At 48.4% G+C, this 27,653-nt stretch overlaps 10 protein-coding genes and 1 non-coding gene across 11 annotated transcripts; 6 read left to right on the forward strand and 5 right to left on the reverse strand.

The window, feature by feature from the left end:
- Positions 1-1,229: 1,229 nt before the first annotated feature.
- YALI1_A00014g (uncharacterized protein) lies at positions 1,230-1,648 on the reverse strand (the record flags this gene model as incomplete). Its single annotated transcript, XM_068281592.1, has 2 exons — positions 1,230-1,457; positions 1,523-1,648. The coding sequence occupies 2 exons, from the start codon at positions 1,646-1,648 to the stop codon at positions 1,230-1,232; spliced, it is 354 nt and encodes a 117-aa protein (XP_068137693.1).
- Positions 1,649-1,805: 157 nt separating this feature from the next.
- On the reverse strand, positions 1,806-2,173 carry YALI1_A00019g (uncharacterized protein; the record flags this gene model as incomplete). Its single annotated transcript, XM_068281593.1, has 2 exons — positions 1,806-1,963; positions 2,011-2,173. 2 exons carry the CDS (start codon positions 2,171-2,173, stop codon positions 1,806-1,808), a joined length of 321 nt encoding a protein of 106 aa, XP_068137694.1.
- A 1,111-nt stretch (positions 2,174-3,284) lies between these two features.
- Positions 3,285-3,920, forward strand: YALI1_A00032g (uncharacterized protein; the record flags this gene model as incomplete). Its single annotated transcript, XM_068281594.1, has 1 exon — positions 3,285-3,920. The coding sequence occupies one exon, from the start codon at positions 3,285-3,287 to the stop codon at positions 3,918-3,920; it is 636 nt and encodes a 211-aa protein (XP_068137695.1).
- A 1,947-nt stretch (positions 3,921-5,867) lies between these two features.
- On the forward strand, positions 5,868-8,531 carry YALI1_A00058g (uncharacterized protein; the record flags this gene model as incomplete). Its single annotated transcript, XM_499603.3, has 1 exon — positions 5,868-8,531. One exon carries the CDS (start codon positions 5,868-5,870, stop codon positions 8,529-8,531), a length of 2,664 nt encoding a protein of 887 aa, XP_499603.2.
- A 1,767-nt stretch (positions 8,532-10,298) lies between these two features.
- On the forward strand, positions 10,299-12,134 carry YALI1_A00102g (uncharacterized protein; the record flags this gene model as incomplete). Its single annotated transcript, XM_499604.3, has 1 exon — positions 10,299-12,134. The coding sequence occupies one exon, from the start codon at positions 10,299-10,301 to the stop codon at positions 12,132-12,134; it is 1,836 nt and encodes a 611-aa protein (XP_499604.1).
- A 1,131-nt stretch (positions 12,135-13,265) lies between these two features.
- YALI1_A00135g (uncharacterized protein) lies at positions 13,266-13,647 on the reverse strand (the record flags this gene model as incomplete). Its single annotated transcript, XM_068281595.1, has 2 exons — positions 13,266-13,537; positions 13,584-13,647. 2 exons carry the CDS (start codon positions 13,645-13,647, stop codon positions 13,266-13,268), a joined length of 336 nt encoding a protein of 111 aa, XP_068137696.1.
- Positions 13,648-14,824: 1,177 nt separating this feature from the next.
- On the forward strand, positions 14,825-15,919 carry YALI1_A00148g (uncharacterized protein; the record flags this gene model as incomplete). Its single annotated transcript, XM_499605.3, has 1 exon — positions 14,825-15,919. The coding sequence occupies one exon, from the start codon at positions 14,825-14,827 to the stop codon at positions 15,917-15,919; it is 1,095 nt and encodes a 364-aa protein (XP_499605.1).
- Positions 15,920-20,421: 4,502 nt separating this feature from the next.
- Positions 20,422-20,919, forward strand: YALI1_A00204g (uncharacterized protein; the record flags this gene model as incomplete). Its single annotated transcript, XM_068281596.1, has 1 exon — positions 20,422-20,919. One exon carries the CDS (start codon positions 20,422-20,424, stop codon positions 20,917-20,919), a length of 498 nt encoding a protein of 165 aa, XP_068137697.1.
- Positions 20,920-23,405: 2,486 nt separating this feature from the next.
- YALI1_A00241g (uncharacterized protein) lies at positions 23,406-24,176 on the reverse strand (the record flags this gene model as incomplete). Its single annotated transcript, XM_499607.3, has 1 exon — positions 23,406-24,176. The coding sequence occupies one exon, from the start codon at positions 24,174-24,176 to the stop codon at positions 23,406-23,408; it is 771 nt and encodes a 256-aa protein (XP_499607.3).
- A 1,091-nt stretch (positions 24,177-25,267) lies between these two features.
- Positions 25,268-26,506, forward strand: YALI1_A00252g (uncharacterized protein; the record flags this gene model as incomplete). The annotated part of the gene is made up of 1 exon (XM_499608.2): positions 25,268-26,506. One exon carries the CDS (start codon positions 25,268-25,270, stop codon positions 26,504-26,506), a length of 1,239 nt encoding a protein of 412 aa, XP_499608.2.
- Positions 26,507-27,113: 607 nt separating this feature from the next.
- On the reverse strand, positions 27,114-27,198 carry YALI1_A00271r. The gene has a single exon. It is a non-coding gene; the product is annotated as a tRNA-Arg (tRNA).
- Between the last annotated feature and the right edge of the window lie 455 nt (positions 27,199-27,653).

Genomic DNA, 27,653 nt, shown 5'->3' on the forward strand with positions numbered 1-27,653 from the left:
AGTCTGGTTTTAGGAACGCCTCCTTGCGAGTGATTGTAGCTACAGTATTTATTTGTCTTGAGAGCTACCTAAGAGAGCTTTCGTGGACAAGCTCAAATGAGTTGATGGGGCTACCGAATTGTATTGGTATTGAGCACCATATGTAGCAATGATGACCAAAGCAACGACCTTAAGAGAGCAAGCCAAGTTGTGGAAGACCCGGATTTCTGCTGAGGAATCACATCATCCGCCGGCGAGTGAGGAGATCACCCCTGGACCTAGCCTGGAGTCACGGGAGCCATAATAGTCAAAGTTAGAAGATCCGGGTGAGCCGGACAGACTGGACAGATGACAAATGGACTAAATGTACGGATCTGAAGAGCTTGAGGAGTTGCTGACACACGGAGCCTCAGATGATGCAGACGATTTATTAGCGCTAGCTGTGACTCCGGTGTCAAATGAATCGCTTTCAGAGCTTTTATTAGAGCACATCTCATCTGAACCGTTGGCAGCACCACCCGAGCGACCATCACCTCGACCATTGCCATTTTTACCGTTCATGTCAGATCCATAGCCGACAGTGGTTTCACCAAGGGTACTGTAATAATAAACATAACGTAGATATCTCAGTTCGTAGTACCTGCTATAGCACCTGTGATTGTGCTGATGGAGACAACAGTTCTGGCAGAAATGGATGTGTTGCTTTTGATCATGACCATAGCAGGGCAGGTGGTAATAACACTGTTGGAGGTTTTAGTGCAGAAGTATGTCCTGGCGGAGCTCGTAATAAATAAGCGATGATTACTGTATACTGATACTCACGCAATGAAGGTCTGTCATCCCTTGTACATCAACAACAACGTAGAGGTGTACATGGAGCAAGAGATCTGTTTAGCAGTAAAGATGATGAATCATTATTTGGCTGCCCTACTTTCTATCTAGTTTATAATTGTCATATCCCTGGGTCAGTGAGAATTACCTATATCCATCCGTCATCCCAGCTTTTGGGTCAAAAAGTGGTGTGGAAGTAGCAGGCCTTGTTTTTATGGTCAGTACCGTTACGCTCCCATTTCTTACCATTTCGACGCTGCTTGTGGTTTAACTGGTGCAAGGGATTCTCAAACAGAGCCGGCATTGAGTACAGTGGACTGTGAAGTCTGTAACGTTCTATGACTGTCGCAGGAATGGGATTCCTACATTATCAGTTCAGCGAGAGTTTGGGCTCAATTTATTGATAAACACATCTAACATCAAGAGGTACTAATGTGCGATTTGGTCCCTAAGAGTGTTACTGTGTAGTGTCTCGCAGCTGTCATCGGCCTGGATAAGCTGGGTATCTCATGGGTATCTCTCCATACTGCCGTTCCCCATTTCCAAGTAAGCCTCAGCCCTCTGAGGTGTGTCTCACGAAGGTAACGCATGTTCACAACGTTTGGCGTCGTTCTAGTAAGAAGTGGCTGGTAGACTCGTGCGCAATACTTCGGCACGTTAGCACAAACCCAGCCAGCGTTCACAGCAGTGCTAGCTACTTGTAGTCCATTACTCTCCTACTGCACCTTTTTGGAAATCTCTTATTTTGCTTTGGATTCTTCTGTGTGTTGTTGACGTGATACTCACTTTTATTAGCCGCCGGGCTTCTGGTGTTAATGTATGTCAGTCGTGGTGGCATGTGTAACGCGTCTCGTCGTTGCTGATTATCACGGACACGGATTTTCGCCCTATCATGTGCCACCGCGGGTGCTACACCTACTGCACAATGACTGGAGGGTCGGTGTCGTCATGTCGTCTTGTGTCGACACTGAGTACGTGGTGTAATGAGTACTTAATCAGAGCCGGACTGTGTGGTGAGTGTCATGGGTACGCTGTGGACTGCAGTGGAATGGTTGCCGTGAAGTCATGAATATCAGGGGTTGTAAGGTCGCGAGAGTGAGGTTGTGGAAGCTGGGCGCGAGTCGTTGTATAGTGGATGCACCATGCAGACAGACTAGCAAAATGATCATGAACACGCGGATTCGGTGTTCGCTGAAGCACTAAACATTCTGACATCGTCACGTGGGACTAAAAGTAGAAGCTGAGGGACTCTGGGCGTAAACGCGTAGCGAATGATGCAGAACGTTTTCGAGTCTGAGTGCCAGTCTGAATATGGCACGTTGTGTCGTGTCCACGCAACTGCGTCTCCATCTGGGTGAGTCATGGTGCTGGGTGAATGATTCCTTCAGAAAGATTGCATGGCGTGTGCATTGATGTGTCGTCGCAGTTGTATTGAGAGAAGGGAACTGCTCACCGTTGCTTGTGGTTGTCTAGGATGAGGGCTGTTGTTGACATCTGAAACCTTGTATTTCATATTGTGAACGCAATACGACACGCATATACGTACGTACTCGTCCATTCCGTGGCAGTAAGGAGGAGGAGCATTTGGACCTATTTGTGTAACCCGGTCTGATATGTATATTCAAGGTGATCTTCGTTTCTCAGGGAGGATTTCTGATCATGAAGCAAAAATAGGCTGTCGGATGTGTGTCTCTTCTCCTTTCTCGGTCCAGTTGCCGTTGTTAGCTCTGACTTCGCAGGAACTTCGGACAACAGGTCAAAGTTCTTTTACAGCACAGTCGAGCTTTGCCTGGCGTGTTGCTGCTCGACCTCTATGCGAGAGTCGTCCTCCTCCAGCCACAGCTGCTTGGTGTCTGATATTGTTACGCCTCGGAGATACCAGATTGCTCGATCAGAGTAGATGATGTCTTGGAGTAAATTCCCGCGAATCTGGATGTAATGTGTTGTGGGTATTGGGTTTGTGAGTTTACAAAAGTCAACAAGTAGTAGGGCACTTCATGGTTGATGGCTGTTCAAAGGTCTCCGAGAGTGTTGGACAAACTGCCCATGATAGCGACTTCACCCGCTCCTGTGCAAATTGAAAGCCCACCAAGAAGACAAGAGTCGACCTGAAGCCGTCTAACCATACGCATGCCACCAAGCCCGCCGAAAACGCCATCAAAGACCGCCGAAAACGCCACCAAAGCCCGCCGAGAACACCACGATCAAGCTTCGCTGATATGGACTAGCACCATTAGTAGCAAGTTTGTATCAGCCGAACACGGTAGAAATGGGCCAAACACGGAAAATATGGGCGTCTGTAAACACCCCAAGAGCAGGTTCCCCGCACAAAAATAAACCTTATACCCCCACATTTTTGGAGTTGAAAGTGGGGGCATGATATATGCCATAACAACGTGCTGCACTTACAGCGCGTAGAAACCGCACAAGTATGAGTATTGTACTGTACAGTAGACACAAGTAGTGTGTCTTAGATGAACAATTTGACTGCGTCAAATGGTCTGTCGGTCGGTCCACTACTAGGCTTTAATATGACTGAGACAATGACTAGAAGTGTGCATACAAAACGCACAGACCACCTGACCTTATCATGGGTGGTGTGTACAAAATCAAAATACAGACTCAAGCACACTTCAAAACTCGATACCGTCCAGAAAATGGAAAGAGATATTACCCCTGCCGCATCAGAATATGTCCCCACCAAACCAGATACCCCCGTGGCACGAGATACCCCCGTGGCGCGAGATACCAGTGGATTACCACCACTAACTCATTTCACTCCGGTGGAGTCTCTCCAGCACAGCCAAATAAGCATGGAATCGATCCTTTCCGAGGTCTCAAACGCGCTGGAAGAATGCGAGAAGTACCGGTGGAAAGCACCACGTCTGTGCCTCAACACTGGCAGCATCCGCAGCATTGACACCGACTGCTCTAACGAAACAGAGGATCTATCCGTGTCTAGCGGAATCAGCTCCGGGTCGATTACGGAAGACCCTTTTTATTCACCCGTTACAACGTTCAAGAGAACATTTTCTCTGCTATCACAGCCCCACTTGGCGGAGGAGATCGAGCCGTTGGTCATCGTGAAGTCGAAAAAGGAGGCGATCTAATCGCTTCATAGTAATGTACTAGTCTGTTGTGGTGAATTAGTATGGGGCACAGCGAGGTCCCGGTAAGGTGCACATAGAAATGCCCCCTACTCTGGAGTAAGTTCGATAGCCCACCTGACCCTTGTGTCCGTTTAGCTCCGATCAGGTGAACACTGACAAGGAACATGGGCGGTCCGGCTGGCTGTGGAATTAGCATCGTGCGGCGTTGTCCTATTTGTACTTGTAGCTAGCTACTGTAGTCCTTAGGTTCCCCTCAAGTGACGACGCTGGGTTTACCGTTGTCTCAAGACATGTAACCAATAGCGAGATCGCTGGATACTACCGATACCGGCGTCAGTCATTATTATAGCGCACGGTCACATCTGCACACACTTTGCAAATCCCGGAATTAAAACACTGATAAGAACAGGGACTGACAAAGTACAGTAATAGCTACTTCTATAAATGTATGCTTATTGTTATGCATAATAATCGGAGGTAAACTGAGCAGTATCAAGGTCAATAATCATGCTTTCGATGGAAGAAACCAAGCGGTGGTCTTCTTCAGCCTGTCTTATCTTCATGATAAAGCCACCTTGACCATGTCTTTATACCTCGGGACAAGTCTTATTGCACCGAGCACATGTGACGTAAAACAGACGTCATTATAGCCGGGAATTATAGCGCAACACTAACACCCTATAGGCCGATACCGCTAGCTACAAGGGACGATACTGGAAAGATAAGACAAAGCTCGTCTGAGCTCCGACTTAGTGTAGGGTAGTGTGGGGTATGCGCCGTGCGTAGTGGAATGCCAGTGGGCAGAATGTCGATAAGGAGAAACGAGATGTAGACTGGCAAAAAATTACACAGTCTGAGAGACAATTGTATACGTCCTTCTCGCCAAGATCATTTGGCATACCAAGATCATCATCTGGGGACTGTTTGAAAGTCTGCCAAGGTGTGTGTCAATGTCGTGATAAGGGGGAGACGCCAATGGTGTTTGTAGAACAACCTAGTTTTTAAAGTTCGAGCCGTGCAAGCCACTGGAAAAACATCTGACAGGCTCGACAAGCATGTCTAGGCTCGAAACGAGAATTTTAAAGCTTCCTGCTGTCAACGATAAGGAGAAAATGTCGATTTTACGTCTCAAATTTGCTCCAGCAAACCCAGGATACCTATATACACTCCCATGCATGTTCCACAGTGCTGCTGAGATGCCGGTCAGCCGTGAAACTTAAACTATACTCTATCTGCCGAGAGCCCTATCATATGGCTTGATTGTGGGAATACAACCAGGAGCTCGTTATTGCATACGCCAAGACAATGATGTGACGCCAAGACTCTGATGACACTAGCTAGTGCCGTTTGATCTACCGCTTTCGAGTTGCGGGGAGGTGTTGTGTCGATGGGAAATGGCAGAGGACTCGCTACTGGCTAGAATGTTGCTCGGGGTCTGGATACGAACCCAATGCAGTGTGTATTTCACAGTACCACTCTAAAGACGAGAAAGAGAGTGATGCGTTACTCCATCGTCATTTAAAGTCCAAAACGCAAGGGTGCAGCACACCAAGAGAGTTGTCACTGGGTGTCAGACAAGAGCTGGGTGCTTGGCAAACTCTTGGTGCCGTGTCATAGACCCGACTTGTGTAAGATGTGGCTTCAGTAACGAGCCAGAATGTGGTCTTAGCGCCGTGTGATCGTAGCAAGGGTGACAAAATGATACTGACAGTGATGGTATAGATAGTGTGTAGCTGAGTGATTATTCCCTGGGTGCCATCGATGGCCTCTGTCTCTACTCCACAGGACCAGCTCCTAAAAGACACCCGTACTTTACCAATACTTACCAATAATACTCTTCTATACATCATGAGAACCCCGCTGTGATAAGGCTGCACGGCGTTTTCGATAGTCGGAGTTTATATGGCTCTATCTCGTATTTCTGCTAGAGCTCGGGCTATATAAGTCATGGATTGCTCTCCACATTTCTTGACATCAATCAACATACACACAATGAGCAAACACACTGAGGTTTTCTCTTCGGAGAAAGTCTCCTCTATGGATAAAGACGACCTGGTTGACACCCAGGTTGCTGAGGTGACCACTTCGCTCCTCGACTTTGTCGCTCTTCAGCTGGAGATTCCTCCCTCTGAGAACGACGGCACGTATCCTCTTGAAGTCCACTTCATGGCTGAGAAGCTGGAGGAGACTACTCTAGAGGAGGCTATCAAGATTGTCAAGACCAACTTTGCCTACCACGACCACGACAACAACTTCAGAGACGAATACAGAATCGAGGTTAGAGAGCTCCTTAAAGTCTTTGACGGCAAAGACGACTACGAAAAGGCTGATCCTGATGATGTTCTCATGATGAGGTACTGGGGAACCGTCTTCAACTGGTGGAGTCCTTACCCCGAGGTTCGAGCTGTTACTGATCCCTACAATGATGAAGATTGTACCACTGAGACCTGGAGAGTGTGGGTTTTGGGTACCGTATGGGTGGCAATTGCGGCCTTTGTCAACCAGTTTTTCAGTGTGCGTATGCCTGCCATCTCTTTGGGGGCTGGTGTCATCCAACTGCTGCTGTATCCTTGTGGTAAGGCTCTCCAGTATGCTCTTCCTGACTGGGGCTTCCACTTCCGAGGGAAGAGATACTCACTCAACCCAGGCAAATGGAGTCAGAAGGAACAGCTCCTCACCACTATCATGGTTTCTTGTGCCTCTGGAACTCCCTATATTACTTCAAACATCATTGTTCAGTACCTCCCTCAATTCTACAACCAAACCTGGGCCTCAAGCTTTGGATACCAGTTTGTTTTTATGCTGGTGACCCAAATGCTGGGTTTTGGTCTGGCTGGTATTCTCAAGCGTGTGGCCGTCTACCCTGTCAAGGCAATGTGGCCCTCTCTACTCCCCACCCTGGCGGTCAACAAGGCTCTTCTGGCTCCCAACCGAAAGGAAAACATCAACGGCTGGCTCATTTCCCGTTACACCTTTTTCATGATTGTCTTTATCGGCTCTTTCGTCTACTTCTGGATCCCCAACTACCTCATGAACTTCTTGCAGACATTTAACTGGATGACCTGGATTGCTCCTGAGAACGCCGACCTGGCCATTGTCACAGGCTCCGTCGGAGGACTTGGATTTAACCCCATTCCCACCTTTGACTGGAACCAGGCCACGGCTTCTCTTGCTCCCATCACTCTGCCTCTCTATGTGTCTTCTATTGGTTTCGCTGGCACCTTCTTCTCCGGTCTCGTCATCCTCGCTCTCTACTACACCAACAACTCGTGGACGGGATACATCCCCATTAACTCCAACCGACTGTTTGACAACATGGGCAAGAAGTACAACGTATCCAAGATTCTCACCAATTACCGATTCGACGACAAGAAGTACCATGACTACTCCACGCCCTACTACTCCGCTGGTAACCTCATGTTGTACTCGGCCTTCTTTGCCGTCTACCCCCTGTCGTTTGTCTACACTTGTCTAATGGACTGGAGAGCCATGTGGGATGCCCTCAAGGACACGGGAAAGGCTCTCAGATACGTGCATCGATCCTCCTACCACGGAAGAGAGGACCCCTTCTCTCGATACATGAAGAACTACCCCGAGGTCCCCGACTGGTGGTTCTACGTGGTTATGGTGATTATGTTTGCACTATCTATTGTTCTCGTCAAAGCTTGGCCCGTTGACACTCCTGTGTGGACTCTGGTGTTTGTGCTTGGACTTGTGTTCGTTTTCATTATCCCCTTCACCGTCTTTGCTGCCTACACTGCCTCCTCCTTGTCACTGAATGTGATTTCCGAGCTCATTATTGGATACGCGCTTCCTGGACGATTCATGGCTCTCAACCTGATCAAGGCTCTTTCAGTCACCATTGCCTCTCAGGCCCAGAACTATACCACCGACCAGAAGCTGACCCATTATGCCCATCTGCCTCCCCGATCTATCTTCTGGCTCCAGCTGTGGGCTACTCTGGTCAACGGTCTGGTCTGCCTTGGTGTTATCCAGTTCCAGCTCAACCTAGACGGTATCTGTGATGCTGATAACAAGCAGAAGTTCACCTGCCCCGGAGAAACCACTTTCTTCACTGCCTCCGTCGCCTGGGGAGTCATCGGCCCCAAGAAGATGTTCGACAAGTACCCCGTGATGAAGTGGATGTTCCTGTTTGGAGCGCTGGCCGGCGTCTTTTTTTGGTTTGTCCAGGTCATCCTTCCCCAGATCCTTGTCAAGTACTTCCCTAACAAGGCCCAAACCATTGACTACTACCGACGAAAGATTCTGTACTTCAACCCCATCATCTTTGTGGTCGGCTGTCTTGGCTGGGCTCCTTACAACCTCACCTACCAGGTCGGAGGCATGTACCTTGCTGTGCTTTTCAATGGCTACATCAAGAGTCGATACCTGGCCTGGTGGAGAAAGTATGCCTACGTCATGGAGGCAGCTATTGTCACCGGTATTGCGCTGGCCGGCATCATCATCTTCTTTGCAGTCCAGTACCATCCCAAGGACATTGATTGGTGGGGCAACACCGTCATATACGATGGCGTTGACGGCAGTGGTATCCCTCCCAGACTTGAGATCCCCGAGAAGGGATTTTTTGGCCCTCCTAGCTCCGAATGGTAGCTTCTAACTTATGTACGATAATATTATGAGATTTTGATTGACTCACAGGTAGAAATGTATGAGAAGGTCCAGGGTAGCTGAGAGGTGACTCTCAAACGGACATGTAGTCAGTTCAAGTAAATATCATCGACAACCCGTTATCGAGTTGCATGTGCAGAGAAAGGATACAGAACTGCCAGGAGCAGAAACAGGTGAAATAACATAGCCAAAGACATCCTCAACACTGTCAAAATCATGCAATGCCTCAGATTGTCCGAGTTATTCACTTTTCCAGCTCCCACATGTCTTCTCGGCATTAGTCATCCTAATTTACAAAGGATTGTACTTCTGTCAAGGACGGCTCATACACTACCACCACAGTAGATATACTATCGCGACCTCATAATATTGTCCCCGCTGAATCATTTTGATACCAACATATATCATAACGCGTTACGCCTCGCAGTGCTCATTTCAACTTCAGCGCATCATCCATGACTGGTGCAAACACACCAGCTGTCTGGTAATGATTGAAGACCCCAACAATGGCAATAAAACCAACTCGACCAATTAGACCAACTAGACCAACTCGACGCGGAATTTGAGCAATATCCCACCTTTACAACCCCATCGCTCAAAGACAGGTTCCCCGATATCTATCCGAAGATTCCCTTCGGAGTCTCAAATACACGCAGTATTTCACCTAAAATAGAACATGTAGGCATTTTTGGGTGGGTAAAAACAGTACACATAAGGGTAAATGACCACAAAAATCCCTGAACAAGTGCCCATTTCCCACCAGTGGCTCGATTCCGCCCGGATCAACTTCTTCCCCCAAATCTCCACCTCTTACAGCCATGCACCCCATTGAAACTCTAAATTTTTCACTGCTCGGGACTGAAAAATTTCATCTACACAAAAATAAAGTTTGTAAATTTTCACTGTAGCAAGGGATCTTTGCGGTCGAATTACAACGCCGCGAGACATGGTGTTCTTGGACGGTGATGCAGGTGGAGCCACGTGACCAGTAGGGTGGATCTGCATCTGTCTGATCCGAGCTGACTAATCAATTGCGGCTGTTTCGGCAGATCGCCGTACCCGGGTAGCGTTAGACTAGGACCGGTCTACAGCTCTGTTACACTGTTGTGAGATGGGGTAAGCAAGATTTGGCTGGTTGCAAGGTTGCCCGGAGGTGCTAGGGAGGTAATACGGTGTTGAATGGAGGTTGTAGGACGTTAAATGGAGGTTTTAGGGCGTTGGGTGGCTTGATTTTTGCTTTGAAAACGGATTTCAAACACTACGAGTGAATTCCAGCGTTCCAAATCCGTGTATAAGATGCCTCTACAGGCCTATACCTCTCTTATCCACCCTCAACTTCGGTGCAGAAGGATGAATTGAGACGGGATAAAAAAAAACAGTTTAAAGTTTGTCGAGAAACTCAATCCTGGGTCTGCAGGCATAACGTTGAAGAGCGGCATCATGTGACCTGTGTGGGTGAGGAGCACAGATGAGGGTGTCCAGAAAGTGACGATGGAGGTGGATTTTGCGGTTGCAAATTTTTACCCAAGGAATTGACACCTAGCTACTGAATAGTCTCTACTCATATTCCCCAAATTATGACCCGAAGATGGGTTACTTGGGGTCCCCCGTCTCTCCACGTGCATGGTTACCCGGCCCAACAAGTTACCCGATTGGGATGAAAATTTTTTCACTGCAAGAGCTCATATTTAGTTTCGCTCTTCCCTCTTTTCACTACCACCTTACCTTGAAACCCTCAAGTATAACAAAATGAGTGAAGGAACTTTTGCTGGAGCTGTCGGTATCGATCTTGGAACCACCTACTCGTGTGTTGCCACTTACGACTCTGCTGTCGAGATCATTGCCAACGAGCAGGGAAACCGAGTTACCCCCTCTTTCGTTGCCTTCACTGAGGAGGAGCGACTGATCGGAGATGCCGCCAAGAACCAGGCCGCCCTCAACCCCGTCAACACTGTCTTTGACGCCAAGCGACTCATTGGTCGACGATTCGACGACGAGTCTGTCCAGAAGGATATCCAGACCTGGCCCTTCAAGGTTGTCGACAACGCCGGTGCCCCCCTCATCGAGGTCGACTACCTTGGCGAGAAGAAGACCTTCTCTCCCCAGGAGATCTCCTCTATGGTTCTCACCAAGATGAAGGAGATTGCTGAGGCCAAGCTCGGCCAGGCTGTTGACAAGGCTGTTGTCACCGTCCCCGCTTACTTCAACGATGCCCAGCGACAGGCCACCAAGGATGCTGGTGCCATTGCTGGTCTCAACGTTCTGCGAATCATCAACGAGCCTACCGCTGCTGCCATTGCCTACGGTCTCGGTGCCGGTAAGCAGGAGGCTGAGCGACACGTTCTCATCTTCGATCTTGGAGGAGGAACTTTCGATGTCTCTCTGCTTTCCATCCAGGGCGGTGTTTTCACCGTCAAGGCCACCGCTGGTGACACCCATCTTGGTGGACAGGATTTCGACACCAACCTCCTTGAGCACTTCAAGGCTGAGTTCAAGCGAAAGACCGGCCACGACATCTCTGCTGACCCCCGAGCTCTGCGACGACTGCGATCCGCCTGCGAGCGAGCCAAGCGAACTCTGTCTTCCGTCACCCAGACCACCGTTGAGGTCGACTCTCTCTTCGAGGGTGAGGACTTCTCCGCCAACATCACCCGAGCTCGATTCGAGGACATCAACGCTGCCCTCTTCAAGTCTACCCTCGAGCCCGTCGAGAAGGTCCTCAAGGACTCCAAGATCGACAAGTCCAAGGTCAACGAGGTTGTCCTTGTCGGAGGTTCTACCCGAATCCCCAAGGTCCAGAAGATGCTCTCCGACTTCTTCGACGGTAAGGCCCTCGAGAAGTCCATCAACCCCGATGAGGCTGTTGCCTACGGTGCCGCTGTCCAGGGTGCTATCCTGACCGGCCAGGCCGTCGGTGAGGACACCGAGGATCTGCTGCTGCTCGATGTTGTTCCCCTTTCTCTTGGTGTCGCCATGGAGGGTAACATCTTCGCCCCCGTCGTTCCCCGAAACACCACCGTCCCTACCCTCAAGCGACGAACCTTCACCACCGTCGGTGACCACCAGACCACCGTCCAGTTCCCCGTTTACCAGGGAGAGCGAGTCAACTGCTCCGAGAACACCCTGCTCGGTGAGTTCGACCTCAAGAACATCCCCCCCATGAAGGCCGGCGAGCCCGTTCTGGAGGCCATCTTCGAGGTTGACGCCAACGGTATCCTCAAGGTCACCGCCGTTGAGAAGTCCACCGGCCGATCCGCCAACATCACCATCTCCAACTCCGTCGGAAAGCTGTCTTCCGAGGACATTGAGAAGATGATCTCCGACGCCGAGAAGTTCAAGTCTCAGGATGAGGCCTTCTCCAAGCGACACGAGAACAAGCAGAAGCTCGAGTCTTACATCTCCACCATCGAGGCCTCCATCACCGACCTTGACTCCAAGTTCAAGCGAGGTGCTAAGGACAAGATCGAGACTGCTCTCTCCGATGCCATGTCCGCCCTTGAGATTGATGACGCCTCTGCCGACGACTACCGAAAGGCCGAGCTCGCCCTTAAGCGAGTTGTCACCAAGGCCATGGCTACCCGATAAGTTAAGTCTGTGTAGACACCCAAAATATCCTTGTATGATGAAACCAATGAAAAGCGTAGAGAGGCCTCAGACTTGAAAATACTGTCTCAAGTGTACTAACCATTAAAGATGGCCTGGCAACACCGAAGTCAATTGGACATTGTACCGGTCTAAGGCGATACTAGAACACATCACATCACAGGCACAGACACAGACACAGGCACAGATACAGACACGGATACAAGATGCGCGATATCGCACGATTAAGAACTTACTCGATCGTATGGCTTCAAGGCTGTGCCTGTGTCTAGGGTCCAGCATGTAGTAGTGTCATTGAGTGCCGTCGGGTGTCCTGTGCTATATGAAGATTTCCTGTGCTATATGAAGAAGGAAAGAAACAGGTACAAGTAGGATTAAGTACTTGTAATTCTCACAAAACCGAGTAGGAATTCAGGGTTGATCTAGATGCTGCATCAATGTCATCTCATGTCCTACAAGTAGGCCATCATGGAAGGAGGTGAGTAGGACTAGAAGCCTGGGGACATCCCAAAAATTGTCGTCCTTGATCATCAGTGTCCATTGGGGCGCTCCGTTCAACAGGACTCAAGATAACCAATCTGTGAGACACACCGACAACCAGAGGGCCCCATATTTGTACCTAAAATCCACTTATTTCTGCTTTTTAATTGTAGTTGAAATCAAACCCGCCCAGGACTCGAACTCACACGACGCAAAAAATGTGCACCTTTTTATTTTTATTTTTTGCTGCACCAATATCGGGTCACGGAAATGTGGTGAAGTAAACCTAATGAAGAAGCGAGGGCGATCACCATTGTGTGCCCAAAAGCCGCTGCCGCGGGGTTAGACACAAGACAGTACTACCGTTCGATAGCCCTGGCTATGGAGAAGGTCTCCACGAGGTTTGTTTCCCCATATCTCTTCTCAAACCTCCTGTTTCTTTCTTTTCCCGCGAGTGACTCACTCTAAACCGAGTTGGATTCCCGCTGTCGGCTCGTGATATGCCATTGGCCGTCTTGGTCTTGCCTTGTCTTCAATCTGACTCTTTAGGTATTGGCATCAAAGTGAAATCGTCCACATTCGTCTGAGAGAAAACTGGCTACGATCATCCTCAAACCATGTTGACAGCTAAACCTAAGCAGAGAGACGCAAAGGGACGGCCAGAGGAGGCCCTATGTCGTTGCTATGATAGCTGCCGGAGGAATTAAAGCAGCTGTTATTGAATCCATATCTCCGGCGTCTTGTCTCTCCCTCCTGCAATGATCTGATACCGTCAGTCTGTGTTTTGTTCTGCCAAGAGCCCCTTCCCAATGCTGCCAAGAGTGGGGCTGGATACAACCCACATGGCTGGCTGGTTTGAAAACGATCGGCCGCTCGAGCGACCGGCGATGGATTAGATAACTCGACTGTGCGTTAATCTGTGCGGGTTGAAACTCCACACGCTGCAGCAACAGTTAATACAAGGTCGGAATATGTGCTTGCGATAGGTGCGTGCCGTCATGTACATGTGCAGCATGTGAGCTTTTGCGCACTGTAGAAACCGGTCCAAGCCGGTGAACCTACGGCTTGTTTATTGCAGGCGTTAGATGCGGTCGGTGAGTTCTTTTTTTTTTTTTTCGGTTGGTCCTCAACGGTGTAGTACGACTACCTGTAGCTATAAGACACACCGCCAACACTCTTATTGTGATACGCTCGCTTTGATTGGTGGATGGTAATTGCACAATATCACCTCCGGCTCACCCGATTCACGTGCTTCCTGTTGTCCCGCACCTCGCCAAATGTCAAAATGTCACCACAGACAAAGACGCAAAGTTATCTGATTGGGCTGCAGCCAACATCACCAGTGGTTATCCACGAGACGTTGACGCATCGTATAGCCACAAGAGATGAGCTACTGAACCTCAAAAACCTCGCTACTAGCCTCCCTATCCTCTCTCGCTTCCCTCGCTTGTCTAACTTGTCCTGAGGTCACCGTTACACCTCCATCTATAGCTCCAAGCGTCCCTTTACGGCATCATTGTGCGCTTTCCTTTTTGCTCTGCAACCTTATGAGTTTATTCCTAGTGGTGCCGCGTGTGTAGAGTGACAGCGGAAGCTGTTAGTGCATCTATAAGATGATGGCTAGTGTGGTAGTTGATTGAGTCTTTGGGGCTGGCAGAAGCTGTCCAGTCGTTGCCTGCAACTCCTGGGTCACGTTAAGAAGAGCACAGGAATACACTCTGAAGAGTTTCGAAGCGAATTTTTCAATGGCGGCCCCTCCTGCCTCTTTCACAACTCTTGGCGCTCTTTTAGCAGATTTCAAATTAGCTCTGAGCGTGCATTTTGGCTCAAGCAATCTCATGTTGTCCCATTTATCAGATTGATCAGAAGATGGGTGAAACTGCGAGTTGGAAACTACAACAAGCGTCCAGACGAGCAATGAGCCAATCAAAACCCGATCACAGCAAGATCGAACACGAGCACAGACCGCTAACCCCATTGAATCCCCGTCTCGGAACTCCGTTAGCCGCCTTTGCCGTGGTGTGAACAAGGGCAGAACCTAGTCCTGTTGTACATTTAGTCCCCAACACGCCAAGAAGAAGGCTAAAATTATCTGATTTTTTTATTATCAATTTGATCACCCCCAGAAGACGGGTTATATATACCGCTCGTAGACCCGATAAAAAAATAGCCTCCCATCTTCTCAGCACACAATGAAGCTCTCCAATATCTTTGCCCTCGCAACAGTGGCTCTGGCTGCTCCCCAGCCTCTGATTACTCCTCCTCCTACTGCTGTCGAGAAGCGAGACGACCAGGCTGTTCTCGGAGCCGACGTCTGGATCCAGACCATGCCCAACGGCCATGAGAAGCGAGTGACCCCCACCATCATTGACGGAGTCACCATTTCCGGCAAGCCCCTCTCCGATCACAACGGTACCCCCACCCCATGGAACTCTCTGGACAACACCGGTATCCCTTACCGAATCACTCCCTCCATCAAGAAGGAGAAGGACCAGCCCGCCGAGACCATCTCTGCCTCTCCTTCCCCCCCTGCCAACTACCCTCAGTCTACTGACACTCCTCCCGTTCTTGGATGCTGGGGAGACCGTCTTCCCGAGGACAACGAGAAGCTCCCCGGCTACCCCTTCTGCTCTCCTCATAACGGTACCGAACTCGTTGCCGGTGAGACCTACTGGGTCACCTGGGACCCCTCTTACTGGGGAGGTGATGACATTGCTCAGGTCAAGCTGATTCTGCGATCTCTGCCTACCGGCACTGACGATCTTATGTTCGAGACTGAGCCCTTCGCCAACCGGAAGGGTTACTACCCCCTGGAGATTCAGCGATCGTGGACCAACAACGGCGGCTACTTCTTCATCAACATTGCACCCCTCACTCGACCTGATACCAAGGCCAAGAACGTCGGCACCAAGTCTGGACCTATTGTTCGGGCTATCATGAGCAAGAACGACGGCATCACCACCGTCTCCCGACTTCCTTCTGAGAACTCTCTGCAGCCTGGCAAGAAGCACAGCGGTGGAGGAATCGGCAAGGGCGGAATTGCTGCCGCTGTTGTTGTTCCTGTTGTTGTTGTCATCCTCCTGTCCGGCCTCGGCTTCCTCTACTACCGACAGAAGAAGACCAAGCAGCAGCAAATGTCTCAGGACCGATCTTGGAACCCTGCCGAGAACGTGCGAAACATGGACTCCATGCCTCCTCGACGATCGGACGTGTCTCTGGACCGAACCATCTCCATCGACACCCAGCACTCCATGAAGGGCGACAACCCTTTTGAGGACCACCACTAAGTGTTGGCATGTGCGACTGTATGACTACACCATTTGAGATTCACTCACATTTTTAAAATATAAAACGGCGATGCCTTAGTAATGATATTTATGACCTAACAACTGATTGTGCACGTAGACGAGCTGGATTTTTACAACTGTCAGTGGGTGCGTACCGACATACCCCACAGCCTAGCATGATCATCAACCGAACCAGTGAGTACCTCTAACTGGTTCTGGTCACTCATCTTAGTTGACGGAGACAGATGACGAAACTGGACAAGCAGATTCCAGGTTTTCCCCTTTTTGGCCCCCGAGAGAACTTCATAGAAAGGTTCGTTAAGCCAAACCACTCAGAGAGAAGCGGGACGGTGAATATATTCCCTTTTCTATATCATACAAGCAGGGTATTGGAGAAGTTTAGACTTTCTAGGTCATTCCAACGCGACATTTACACACAACTTGGTGCGAGAATGTCCAATATGGCTAAATATTAGGGCAACGGGACACTTTCAGTGTGGTCAAGATTATTAGTCCCGGTGGTTCAAATATCTACGAGTACTGGACCCTCACAGGAGTTTGAGATTGTTTCGGGTCAGAGTGGCCAGTCTTCAGACAAGACCATCAAGTGATTTTACACATTATCCAAGAGTATCGCCCGGAAGAGGAGACCTGTGGGATCAATATAAGACCATATAGTGATTGAATTATTCAACTATTGGCAAGTCTGAAATCAATATGTTTCATTCGTCAGACGTAACAAGTGTTAGGGGGACCTGTTATGTTAATCGCGGAATGGCCAAAGATGAAAAACGAGAAAACATCTTACGGATCTTGTTCAGAACTTCCCGAGTTCGAAATTTCTGCTTTTTCAGCCCTCTCCGATATACCAGAGTTCAGCTATAGGCTTCAGCTGGTGGCAGAGGAGTATGAGTGATGGTATTTCGTTTTCCAGGAGTCTTGCCGTTGAGCAGCAAAGGGTTTGTTGTCAATCAGGGCACGCAGACCGGCTAGCTCGAGAGTGGATACAAGTGCTTGGTTCAATAGCTCGAGGTTCAAGAATGTATGTACAGTAGATACTTGTATTTTACAAGTAGTATATATCTCACGACAACATGTACTTACTTCAGATATTGGTTGTCGATTACTAAAGTCTCAGTTACTTCACTCTGATACACCTGGGATACCAGCTTTGTCCAGGTTACCTCCCGCATCCAAAAGAGCATGGACCCTGTTTCCGGATACTTCATCACTTCGGCCACACCCGGCCAAGATAGCCGAGTACGGTCTTCTAGAAAGTGATTCAAGACCGAATGGTCAAGTGTCTTACTGACATTGACGATCCCGACATTGGTCTCGGCAACTACGGTATCTCTGAGCACGTCTCTGGCTTCATTTCGACATATTCAACAAGACTGACGACAGTAACCAGCCGATTGCGCCGCTAAGGAACCAGCTCAGGCGTTGTTGGCTACCGGTCGGGCTCCTAGCCAGCACCTCACCAAGAAGTGAGTCATTTGTCTGGTCTTACGTCCTTTGTACAGATCTCACCCCAATTGAGCGCGGCTACGGACTAGCAACTGACGCAGTATACACCCAATTGCTGGATGTGCTTCATTGACGTCTAGCTCCGAGCCCTTGCCAAGTTATCGTCTACAAGTACATGGTATGTACATTTTGTACTGCATACACTGCCACACCTTTATTTCGTTATTTGCTCCTACTTTTACATGTCACTGAGTAAGGATAGGGAGTTTATAGACCTGGAGTGGACCTCCATCAGCTCTACCGGCTCCCAATGCCTATAAGTACGAGCATGTTACTAGAATGGACTACTCAAATGACTTATTCTGGACTCAGAGTTGTGGGTTGGTATACCGTTGATTCAGGGGTCAACTCTCCGGACAGTACAAGTACGAAGCTGAACTTCGGACAGTGGTAAATCTGCACACTGCCTCGGTACTTGTACGACTACAAGTATCGTACTACTGTAAGTACTTTACCCTTTTAAACCTCATATTAATAAATCCCACATTTTAGACCCCCCTTTCGCTTACCACCTTGCACCCACCTCACACCCACTTCCTCCCACCTCCTCCCTCGCACCCACCTATTGAAGTAGTGACACCAGGGTAATAAAAGACACACGGTTGTGATGAGCGGAACCCGGGCTTTCCAATTGTCCCACGTTTGGCCCGTTTCTCCACTTCCTCGTCGCGCCAAGATGACCCTCTGCGCTTGCTCTCATACTTGTGGGACAGTATGCATCGTGTCACATGTGGGCAAAGAAAGATATCGCCAACACGCATGTTTTGCATGTATAACACGTCAAGTTTACGCGACGTGCGTACTGTACGAATATGTACGAGTATGTACGAGTATTCTACTTGTAATATATTGTTGGTGGAATGTGGACTATTCGTATTTGTACTGATTTGGCAAGGGAATGTACATATTAGGAGGTAGGGGTGAGTGGGTCATGGTTGGTGCAACATCAGGCATGTATTATACATACTGTGCTTGTAGATATCGGATCGGATCGTGTCGATCTGTAGATCGGTGTAATACGATACGGTAGCCATGTACTATCCTTGACTGGCGCAATACTAGTACATGGCGCGCAATTGGCTTAATGCTATTACCACCACAATCACTACCACAATTTCGATTCCGCTGGCGTCTCCTCAATACCTCCCCAAATCAGGCAAATCAGGGGTAACTCACCAATGTATCGCTCCGGGTTCCTGCTTTGTTCATGCCCCCCTGGACGCATGTGCACTGGCACTGGGGGGCTGCAATTGATAATGAGGAAAATGAGGTCAAGTGGTGTCACTCCCATCGGTTCGGTGTGAATAGCTCCGCTGGTTCAGTGTGAATAGCTCCGTTGGTTCGGTGTGAATAGGTCTGTCGGCTCTATCAAACTTGAACTGCCAGTTGAAACTTTTGTTAATGTTTAATTGGCATGTTTGGTTGACCGCTGTGATACGGAACACTGCCATTAATTACGTCATTCGGCCGCTCCACACACCACCACTCCGCCACTCGGTACTCACACTCCTTGTAGGTTGGCTTCCCGTTTTAACAATATTATTAATGTACTAACACAAACAAAACACGAAAGCTCCCCCCCCCCCCCCCCTCCCCCGCATACATCTATATAACCCCCTAAATGTCCTTCAATAAAACCCCACAGTCAACTCGTTCAGTCATTCATTCACTCTTTTTTCAATCCCACCAGCTGCAATGAAACTACCCATCATTGCCCTCGCTCTTCTTCTCTCCTCGGTGGTGGCCGAAGTCACCGAGGACCAGGCGGTCCTGGACACCCTCACGGCCCCCAGCATTTCCACCAGCAACCCCGCAGCAAACGCTCTTCTGGATCTTCTCCAAGAGCAGGCCGGTGTTCTGAGCACCAAAAACAATGGTGCTGGCAACATCTCCATCGATCGCACCATGATCATCGGCTACGCCAGCAACGACCCTAACTCCCAGAGCCGATTGCCTGGTTTCCTCAGACGACAGCAAATGTACGGCCAGCACCAGTGGGAATCCACCTGTGGACCTGAAGACTGGAGAGATATCATTTCTCTCGACAACCCCCAGTCGGTCAAGGAAGCCTACGACTGGTACTTTTATGAAATTGGAAAACACGAGCCTCAGTACACTGATCTCATGTACGAACAGACCGTCTATGACGTGTACATGATGTGGGCTGCCCAGAATGGTGCCGACGAGGCTGAGCAAACAGGCTCAGAGCTGATTCTCAATTGGCCTCCTACAGGCACTTGTGGAGAGGGCTCCTCTGCTGAATCTGATTCTTCCTCCGTTGAACCCTCTGGCGCTTCTGATATGCCTGTCACTACCGATTACACCAACACTCATATTCCTCTCGAGACTGAGGTCCCTTCTATTGAGCCTTCGGTTGAGCCTTCTGCCGAGCCATTCTTGAGCCTGTCCTACGGAAGTCCTTTCAGTCAGCCTTCCGTGGGAGCCTTCTGCCCGAGCCTACCTTCTGAGCCCTGTCTAACGGAAAGTCCTTCAGTTCGCCCTTCCGTGGAGCTTCCAGAGCCTACTTTCTGAGCCTGTCTAACGGAAGTCCTTCAGTTCAGCCTTCGTGGGCCTTCTGCAGAAGCCTACTTCTAGCCTGTTCTACGGAAGTCCTTCAGGTTCAGCCTTTCCGTGGAGCCTTCTTGCAAGAGCCTACTTCTGAGTTCTGTCTACGGAACCTTCAGTTCAGCCCTTCTGTTGAACCTACTGACGCCCCTGTTTCCAATGAGACCCCTGCTTCCACTGATGCTGCTTCTGTCGAGCCTACTTACATTCCATCCGTTGAGCCCACCCCTACCCCCACTGATACCGAGATCGATATCCCTCCCGCTACTGACAGCTCAGCTGCCCCCTCAGACCACCCCTCCACAGCCGAGCCTGATTTCACTGCCGCTCCTACCGCTACTTCCGCTCCTGTTGAGCTCGGAACCACTCTTTCTGATGTCCAGACCACCCTAGACTCACTGCTGACCAACATGCCCGACTCTGCTGAACTCAAGCAGCTTGTCAGTGATGCCTCTGCTACCCTGGCTAGCATTGAGAGCCAACTTTCTGGCACCCTGGCTAAGCGAGACGAAAAGGCCGATCTGGCGGTTAACGTAGCTACCCTTCTGGAACAGCTCAAGGCAATTGCTGCTCTTGTTGAGACCGTGGAGGACAAGTCCGCCGAGCTGCAGGCTGATCTGGACAATCTCAATGCTCAGATTGCTGAGCTGGAAGCTTGGCTGGATGAGAATGCCCCCGAGGTCACCTCTACTGAGACTGAGGCTCCTGTTGAGACTGCTTCGGAGACGGCTTCTGAGACTGACGCTCCTGCTTCTGAGACTGACGCTCCTGCTGAGACTGTTTCTGAGACTGGCACTCCCGTTGAGACTGCTTCTGAGACTGACTCTCCTTCCGTCACGAAGCTCCTTCCGTCACTGAAGCTCCTTCCGTCACTGAAGCCCCTTCCGTACCGACGCTCCTGTCACTGACTGTGAGACCGACCTCGTGTCTTCCATCCCTGCTAACATCTCTGCCCCCCTTGTGACTGAGATTGAGACCCTGTCCACCACTCTGACCACCACCCAAACTGTCACATACTGCGAGGAGGAGAACGTTTGCACCAATACTGTTGTCACTCTGACAACCTGTGTGCCCATTACCCACACCGTCACCGTTTGTGACACTGTCATTGATGGCAAGACCGTCACCGTGACTGTTCCATGCGAAATCGAGACCGAGTACGTCACTGCCGAAACCACCGTTGTTGGCACCACCGAGATTGTTTCTCAGCCCGTTGAGACCATCCCCGTCTCTCAGCCCGTTGAGACTGCTCCTCCCGTTGTCGTCGAGTCCACTCCCTTCAACAACATCTCTTGGACCATCCAGTCCACTACCGCCCCCGCCACAGCCCCAGTCCCTGTTGAGACCTCCCCCGTCACCGTCGAGACTCTTCTGACCACCCAGACCATTGTTGAGGAAGATTATACCACCACCATCACCGGAACCGTCGTTGTGACCCGAATCATCGTCACTCCTACATCTACTCCTGCTGTCGCTACGCCGCTTGAGCCCGTTCCTACTCCTGTTGACTCCACTCCCGTTGTGCCTGTTCCTACAGCCGCCAACATCACTGAGATTCTCCCTGTTCCTTCGAACCCGGTCCAGGGTAACTTCACGACATTTGTGCCTATTCCTACCCAGGCCAATATCACTCAGTTTGTGCCCGTGCCTTCCGACGTCACCCAGGCTAACTCTGGTAAGAAGCTCACCGTCGGAGCTCTCATTCTCCTTCCTCTACTCATGTTGTAATGTGCTGGATCACAGATGTACTAACAGACTTAATCTCCAATATAACTCTCAATGCCAGTTATTTATAGGTAAAGCAGAGCACGTAAACCTGTTGGATGAGATTTCTCTCTGATATTTTCACAAAATATTCCCCCAGTAATTGAGTAAATCCCGAAACAATATTTTAGGATATGTTTTCCTATATTTTAGGTAAAAATTTCAAGATTAGGCGAACTGTTTGGTTCAAAGCAGAATATATAACGGATATTATCTGTGGATCTACTCGAATCTCGAAAAATCCATAAATCATCATCTCCATATTGTATGACTAATTTAGGAATACCGAGAAGCCCGTGTTTCGACGCCAGTCATGGTTTTTCTCATCATCCCATTTGGTCACTGTCAATCCCTGAGCAAGCTAAAATAAAAGCCAACTGTGCAAAAAAAGTGCCCGGAGCACAGCACTGGGGGTTGCACAAGATGGAGATTCCTCCATAACCAAAAAGAAGCGTCTGACTCGCACACGTAGTTTGGGGAACGTGAATGAGGGTTGTGCAGATGTCTCCATGGAGACGACCAGGTGGCTGCTCTCACGGGATATGGGTGTTCTTTCCAACACTCCGCTGCAGCATCACCATCTACTAGACCCTGACCTATCCGTCGTTTTGGACGAACTAACAGCCATAGTGAGCCCTCTGCTTGAAGCCAGTGGAGGGATAACACATCCATTCTGATCAGAAGAAGCCCTCAAAATCCATGGAGTGGGCAGTGGCAATCATGGCAATTGCAGTTGTAGGTGTGCAGTAGATATGTCCTAGACTGCACAGAAAGATGCCACAGAGGTAGTATGATGAGAAAGAAGATTGAGTAGGGAGACATAGTATAGACACTGTCATCACCAGATGTGTACTTTTGTTGTCCTTTTATACTCACCTTATTTTACATTATATTTCCCGTATTACTGTAATAGGAAAGAGGCAAATAAAAAATAAAATTGTACCTCCCCAGTACAATACATGAATTCTTATCCTATAATATACTGTATAACGTATGTACTGTAAAATATATATGATTGGCGATTTGTTAAGGTTGAGATAATGCCATGGAGTGCATAATCGCAACTCTGTTGGGAAGTTATTAATGGTGGAGTAAATTGTAAATGGCCGCAAATTATTCTAATGATTTATATATATTTATTTGTTGATAATATCTGATGTCCGTTGTTTTCCTTTTTTCCCGATTTTATAGTATATATTATTATTATTATTCTGATTTCGGATATAATGGGCAACAGAAATAGGTGTCTCTGGAAAAGGCTTAGAGATGTCACATTGAGAATAAGAGCACTTTCCAATGTTTATGAGGCTATTATAACATCCAACTTGATGTTGGTGATATTAGAAGGTGTTCTAGAGAGTGTCATTCGCTAAGTGCTGTAGTAACATAGTTAGCGCAAATAATTGAGTTTGTTAGTAAGGCACACCGGTCACATTGACATTTTACATATGGAATTATATGGAAGAAATGTTCTTTTAGAGGGTGTCTGGCACGCACTTCCATGGCACATAAAACATCTTCGACTACTTTGCTATCATATAACCAATAAATTAACGCAATCTATGTTTTGAGACTTGAAGCAGTGTGTGGAATATGATATCCATCATGACTTATAGCCACTTGTTGCTGTTTATAGGTATTGGAAGAAGTAGTAGACACCCCAGGCGGCCCAGTTTCTCTCCCTGATTACCGCGTATACCCCGCTCGAATGGTCGTCATTCCACTCCTGCAGCGGTGCGAAATCCTCGCTCTCCTCCAGCATCTGCTTGTACTTGGTTTGGTTCTCTAGTCGGGCATCCACTACAAACGCCATCATGTAAGAGACGTACAGAACCGCTGCAAAAAGAACAAGATAGAACCAAGCTGTTTTGAAAAGCGCCACGAGACCAGAAGAGATGAGGGTCGATAAAATGGTTAGCTGTTTGCTCTTTTCGATCGTCTCATAGTACTGGGACTCAGGCAGCCAATTGGAAGCAAAAAACGCCTCGGACCACTTGATTTCGTTGACGAGAAACGAGTTGAGAAGTAGAACCAGCACAAAAGCCGCAGGATGTACCGACAGTAGCCAACACTGACAGACACCCAGTAGTAATGTAGACGCCAGAAGAATGGCTGCTGTAAATATGTAAGGAGAGACCTGAAAGAGATGCAATTGGGCAGCGGAAATCTTGGGGGGTGTCCACAGAGGCAGGATTCCGGCTGCCAGACATGCCACCAGCTCCATCACCCTTCTTCCCTGCTCTCCAGGACTCAGATGCTGGTTTTGAAGACGGTAAATTGTCACTGTGAGTCCAGATAGCATCACTCCATGTCGTAGAATCATGCTGAACCAGTTGGCCATTAGGGCGGGTAGAAGGGTGTGAGTCAATTGCTGTTGCGTGTCCTCTTCGTTATTTAACATGGCCGAGACTTGTGATAGTACTGTAGATACACAAGATGGTTTCACTGTGCTGAAAGCTGTGCCTGAACGCGCTCACTTGAAAGAAAGAAAGGAGTACATGATGCGGCTATGTACAAGTATATGGTTTGGGACGTCACGATGGTTCAGAGAGGGGTTTATTTCCCTTTCTCGGCTCAATAAGAGTACACGGGGCCTTTGTTTTTGTCACGTGACTTTGATATTTCGTTTTTGTCGCGAATTTTTGTCATCAGACAATTGCATCATTGTCTCCTTATCTCGCTTTCTAGCAGCACAGCCATGCACTCCACCAGATCTATATGATAGAGTTCAGGGATGACCACAGGGGGAACGGAGAACGGGGTGTGGGATATCACGTGAACTGAATCTTTGCGTGGTGTCAATATGATTTTTTTGGCGGCGTTTGCGTCTGCAGGACTACGATACAATATCAAGTCGAGGGCATCTGTCTCTTACATTGATTTTTGTGGGATATTTGGAGCTCAGTCGGTATTCTGGTGACTCCAAAGCTTTGAATAATGTATGAAGTGAGATATGGAACTAAGGGTTAATAATTTGTTAACAATCAGAGTAATTAAAGTAGTTCTTTCTACGTACTGTACTGAATAGATATTCTTGTTTTCAACGATATTGTCGTTCGCTTTGGTAGGGAAAATTTGTTGACTGTTAGCAGCTACTTTGTCATTGTGCATCGATTCTGAAAAAAAGGTCTTTAGGCAGTTTTGATTTTGGGGTTCGCTGGATACAATACTTATTCAAGTATGTCCTTCCCCAATATTTTTATTTTTTTTTTTTTTTGTGTGTTTTTTTTTTTCCTCTTTTTCCTCTTTTTTCTGTAAAGACTATGTTTTAGATTTTCCTTTTTGTTCCTTTTTTTATTTTTTTATTTTTTTATTTTTTTATTTCTCCAATTATGGGTTCGAATCCCGACTGACTCAGTGCTCCTCCTCCTCTCCTCTTCCATCTATTTAAGGTTCACACTAAACATACACCAAGGCCATTATATATAATGGTTACCAATCAGTATATATTACGTCACTGCCGCCAGATTTTGCCCCCGCTCCCGTCGACCCATGAAACTGCCCACGGAGATTGTCGCCCAGATATGCGCGTCGCTCGACCTTGAGTCCCTGCTCCAGCTCAGTTACACAAACGCCAGACTGCGGGCAGTGGCCTCAAATCTATTCCAACAAAAGATCCAAGCGAGCTGGCCCTGGATCACGGACTGCTCCGACTGGTACCAAGAAGGTATCAAAATCGTGCTGGCGAGAAGACGAATGCGTGAGAAGAGCCCCATGAGCGAAGAACTGCCTGTGGTGCAGGTTGCCAGACACCTGATCCATGTGAACGAGCCTGTGCCTGAGGAAGCGATTCTGTTGGGTCCGGAAACCAAGTACATGGACGACGACCACGATCTGTATTTCCGCACCGCTTCTCTGACCCGAATCAACCCCCGCAACATGGCCAATCCGCTGTCATACCACGATCCTCTGTGCATGGATGTGGACGACTTTCTGCAGCTGACAGGCACCAAGAACGCACACGGAAAGACGATAGTGACACACACATTTATGGGGAGATATTGGATATTTGCATACGACGAGGGAGGAGGGGTGCTCGAGGCCCCAAAGCTCGCTGCTATTGATAACTGGATATACTGCTACTTTCAGACCCGCGAAGACGGTTACACGGTTATCAAGCACCATTGCATCACTGATGGCGTCAAAGATGTCCCTGACTATCTTGTATCGCTTGCAAAATCGGAATACGGGTCCACTTACGACCTTGACTTTTTCTTTTCGCGCGAAAACGTCTTTGTGATCGATAAACTGGTTTTCGGAAATGAGGACGACTTCAAGCCTGTCTACTTTCGGCTTTTGAATATGGAAACAGGCGCCACGGTACCCCTTTGTTTTGTGGACAAGTCGGATACCCATGTGGTGGAGTATGAGGCGTTTGTGGACTACATGCGGTACTTGTGGCTGGATGGGCCGTTCTTTTACATCTACTCGGGTGCCGACGAGATGATTATTGTGGTGGATGTGAAAGAGGGGTGGGTCAAGTATTTGGTGCTGACAACAGAGATATCCCATGAGTCGCACTTGAGTAGGTTGACTCATGGCTTGTTGTGGCTGTACGACAATCTTGTGGTCGATGTCAAGAGGCACACGGTTCATTATTTGCCCGATAACAGCAGGTGCAACACTGCAGGGTTGTATAATGGGCAAGTTCATTGGTGGAGGTTTCCGAAAGCCGACAAGTTGGTGAAGAAGCAGGAATTGGAGATTGGAGAGGGGGTGTCTGTGTTATAGCTAGTGCTGACGGCGTGAGCGAGACCAGCTGAGGACACTATTTGGCTACTGACACAGACCGACATCTTGACTAACATAAGGCTACTAACAATCCCTCTGCAGGACAATTTGGGTGGTGAGTGAGATACTGGTTCACTACAGAACACAATTGGGGAGGGTGGAGGACTGGAGGACAGACTGACGAAGGTAGATGCGGAGCCTGAGAGCTTGTATCTGAGTGTACTAACAATTGTTTATTTATTTATTCTTGATAATCACTTTTTTGACCCCTACTATTCAGGTCCTCTAATACATGGACATGACTACCCCTTGAACTGTCGCAGCAGTGGTCAGAAGCGGGAAATATTTATATCATTGGAACCCCGAGGTCGTGTTTCAGTACAAAAATGTCTTTTATTTTCCACAAATAGCGGCTTCTCGCGCAGTTGTGGTGGCCCATACTTGTGTAGGATTTTGCTCACACGACCAAAAAGAAAGCCACAATCGTTGAACATAAATGGAGGGAAAAATCACGAGTTACTCAGACAAGTTACTCAGACAAGTTACTCAGAGAGGCAAAATATAATCGGAGAGGGTTTTTTGGGGCTATTTTGAGGGCAAAAAGAGAGGACGACAGGACTCGAACCCGCAGCCTTTGGAGGACGTCGTTCAGAAGAACCGAAATCCAATGCGCTACCATTACGCCACCGGTCTCAGAAAAAGTTGAGTCTGAAAAATGAAAAAATCTATTATAATCCGGTAAAGAGGATCACGTGAGTTTATTAGAATAAAAATAAAAAAAGTTCAAAAATAATGAATCATTAGAATAAAAAAAAAAAATTAATACAAAACCAATTATTACCGGCCATTTGAGACTGAACCGCTGGATTAATTTCATCGGAGAAGATAGCATATATATATTTCGGCTATGGCGAATACGGTGGAGTTGGTTTTATCTGTTTTTCTTGTTGTTGTTGTTTTATCGTCCCGTTGTTTCGGTGAGGCTCAAAGAGGGGAAAGAAAAAATTGAAGGAAAGAAAAAATTAAAAAAAGGAAAGGAAAAAAAAACATGATTGGTTTGGAATTTGGCTGTCTCGTTTTATTTGCTGTATATCGCATCTTGCTGTTTGGAATCCTGATACCACTTCACTACCTCCGATCTACTTGA

The sequence above is a fragment of the Yarrowia lipolytica genome, chromosome 1A (genome assembly GCF_001761485.1).
Source record: "Yarrowia lipolytica chromosome 1A, complete sequence".
In the NCBI taxonomy this organism is placed as follows: domain Eukaryota; kingdom Fungi; phylum Ascomycota; class Dipodascomycetes; order Dipodascales; genus Yarrowia; species Yarrowia lipolytica.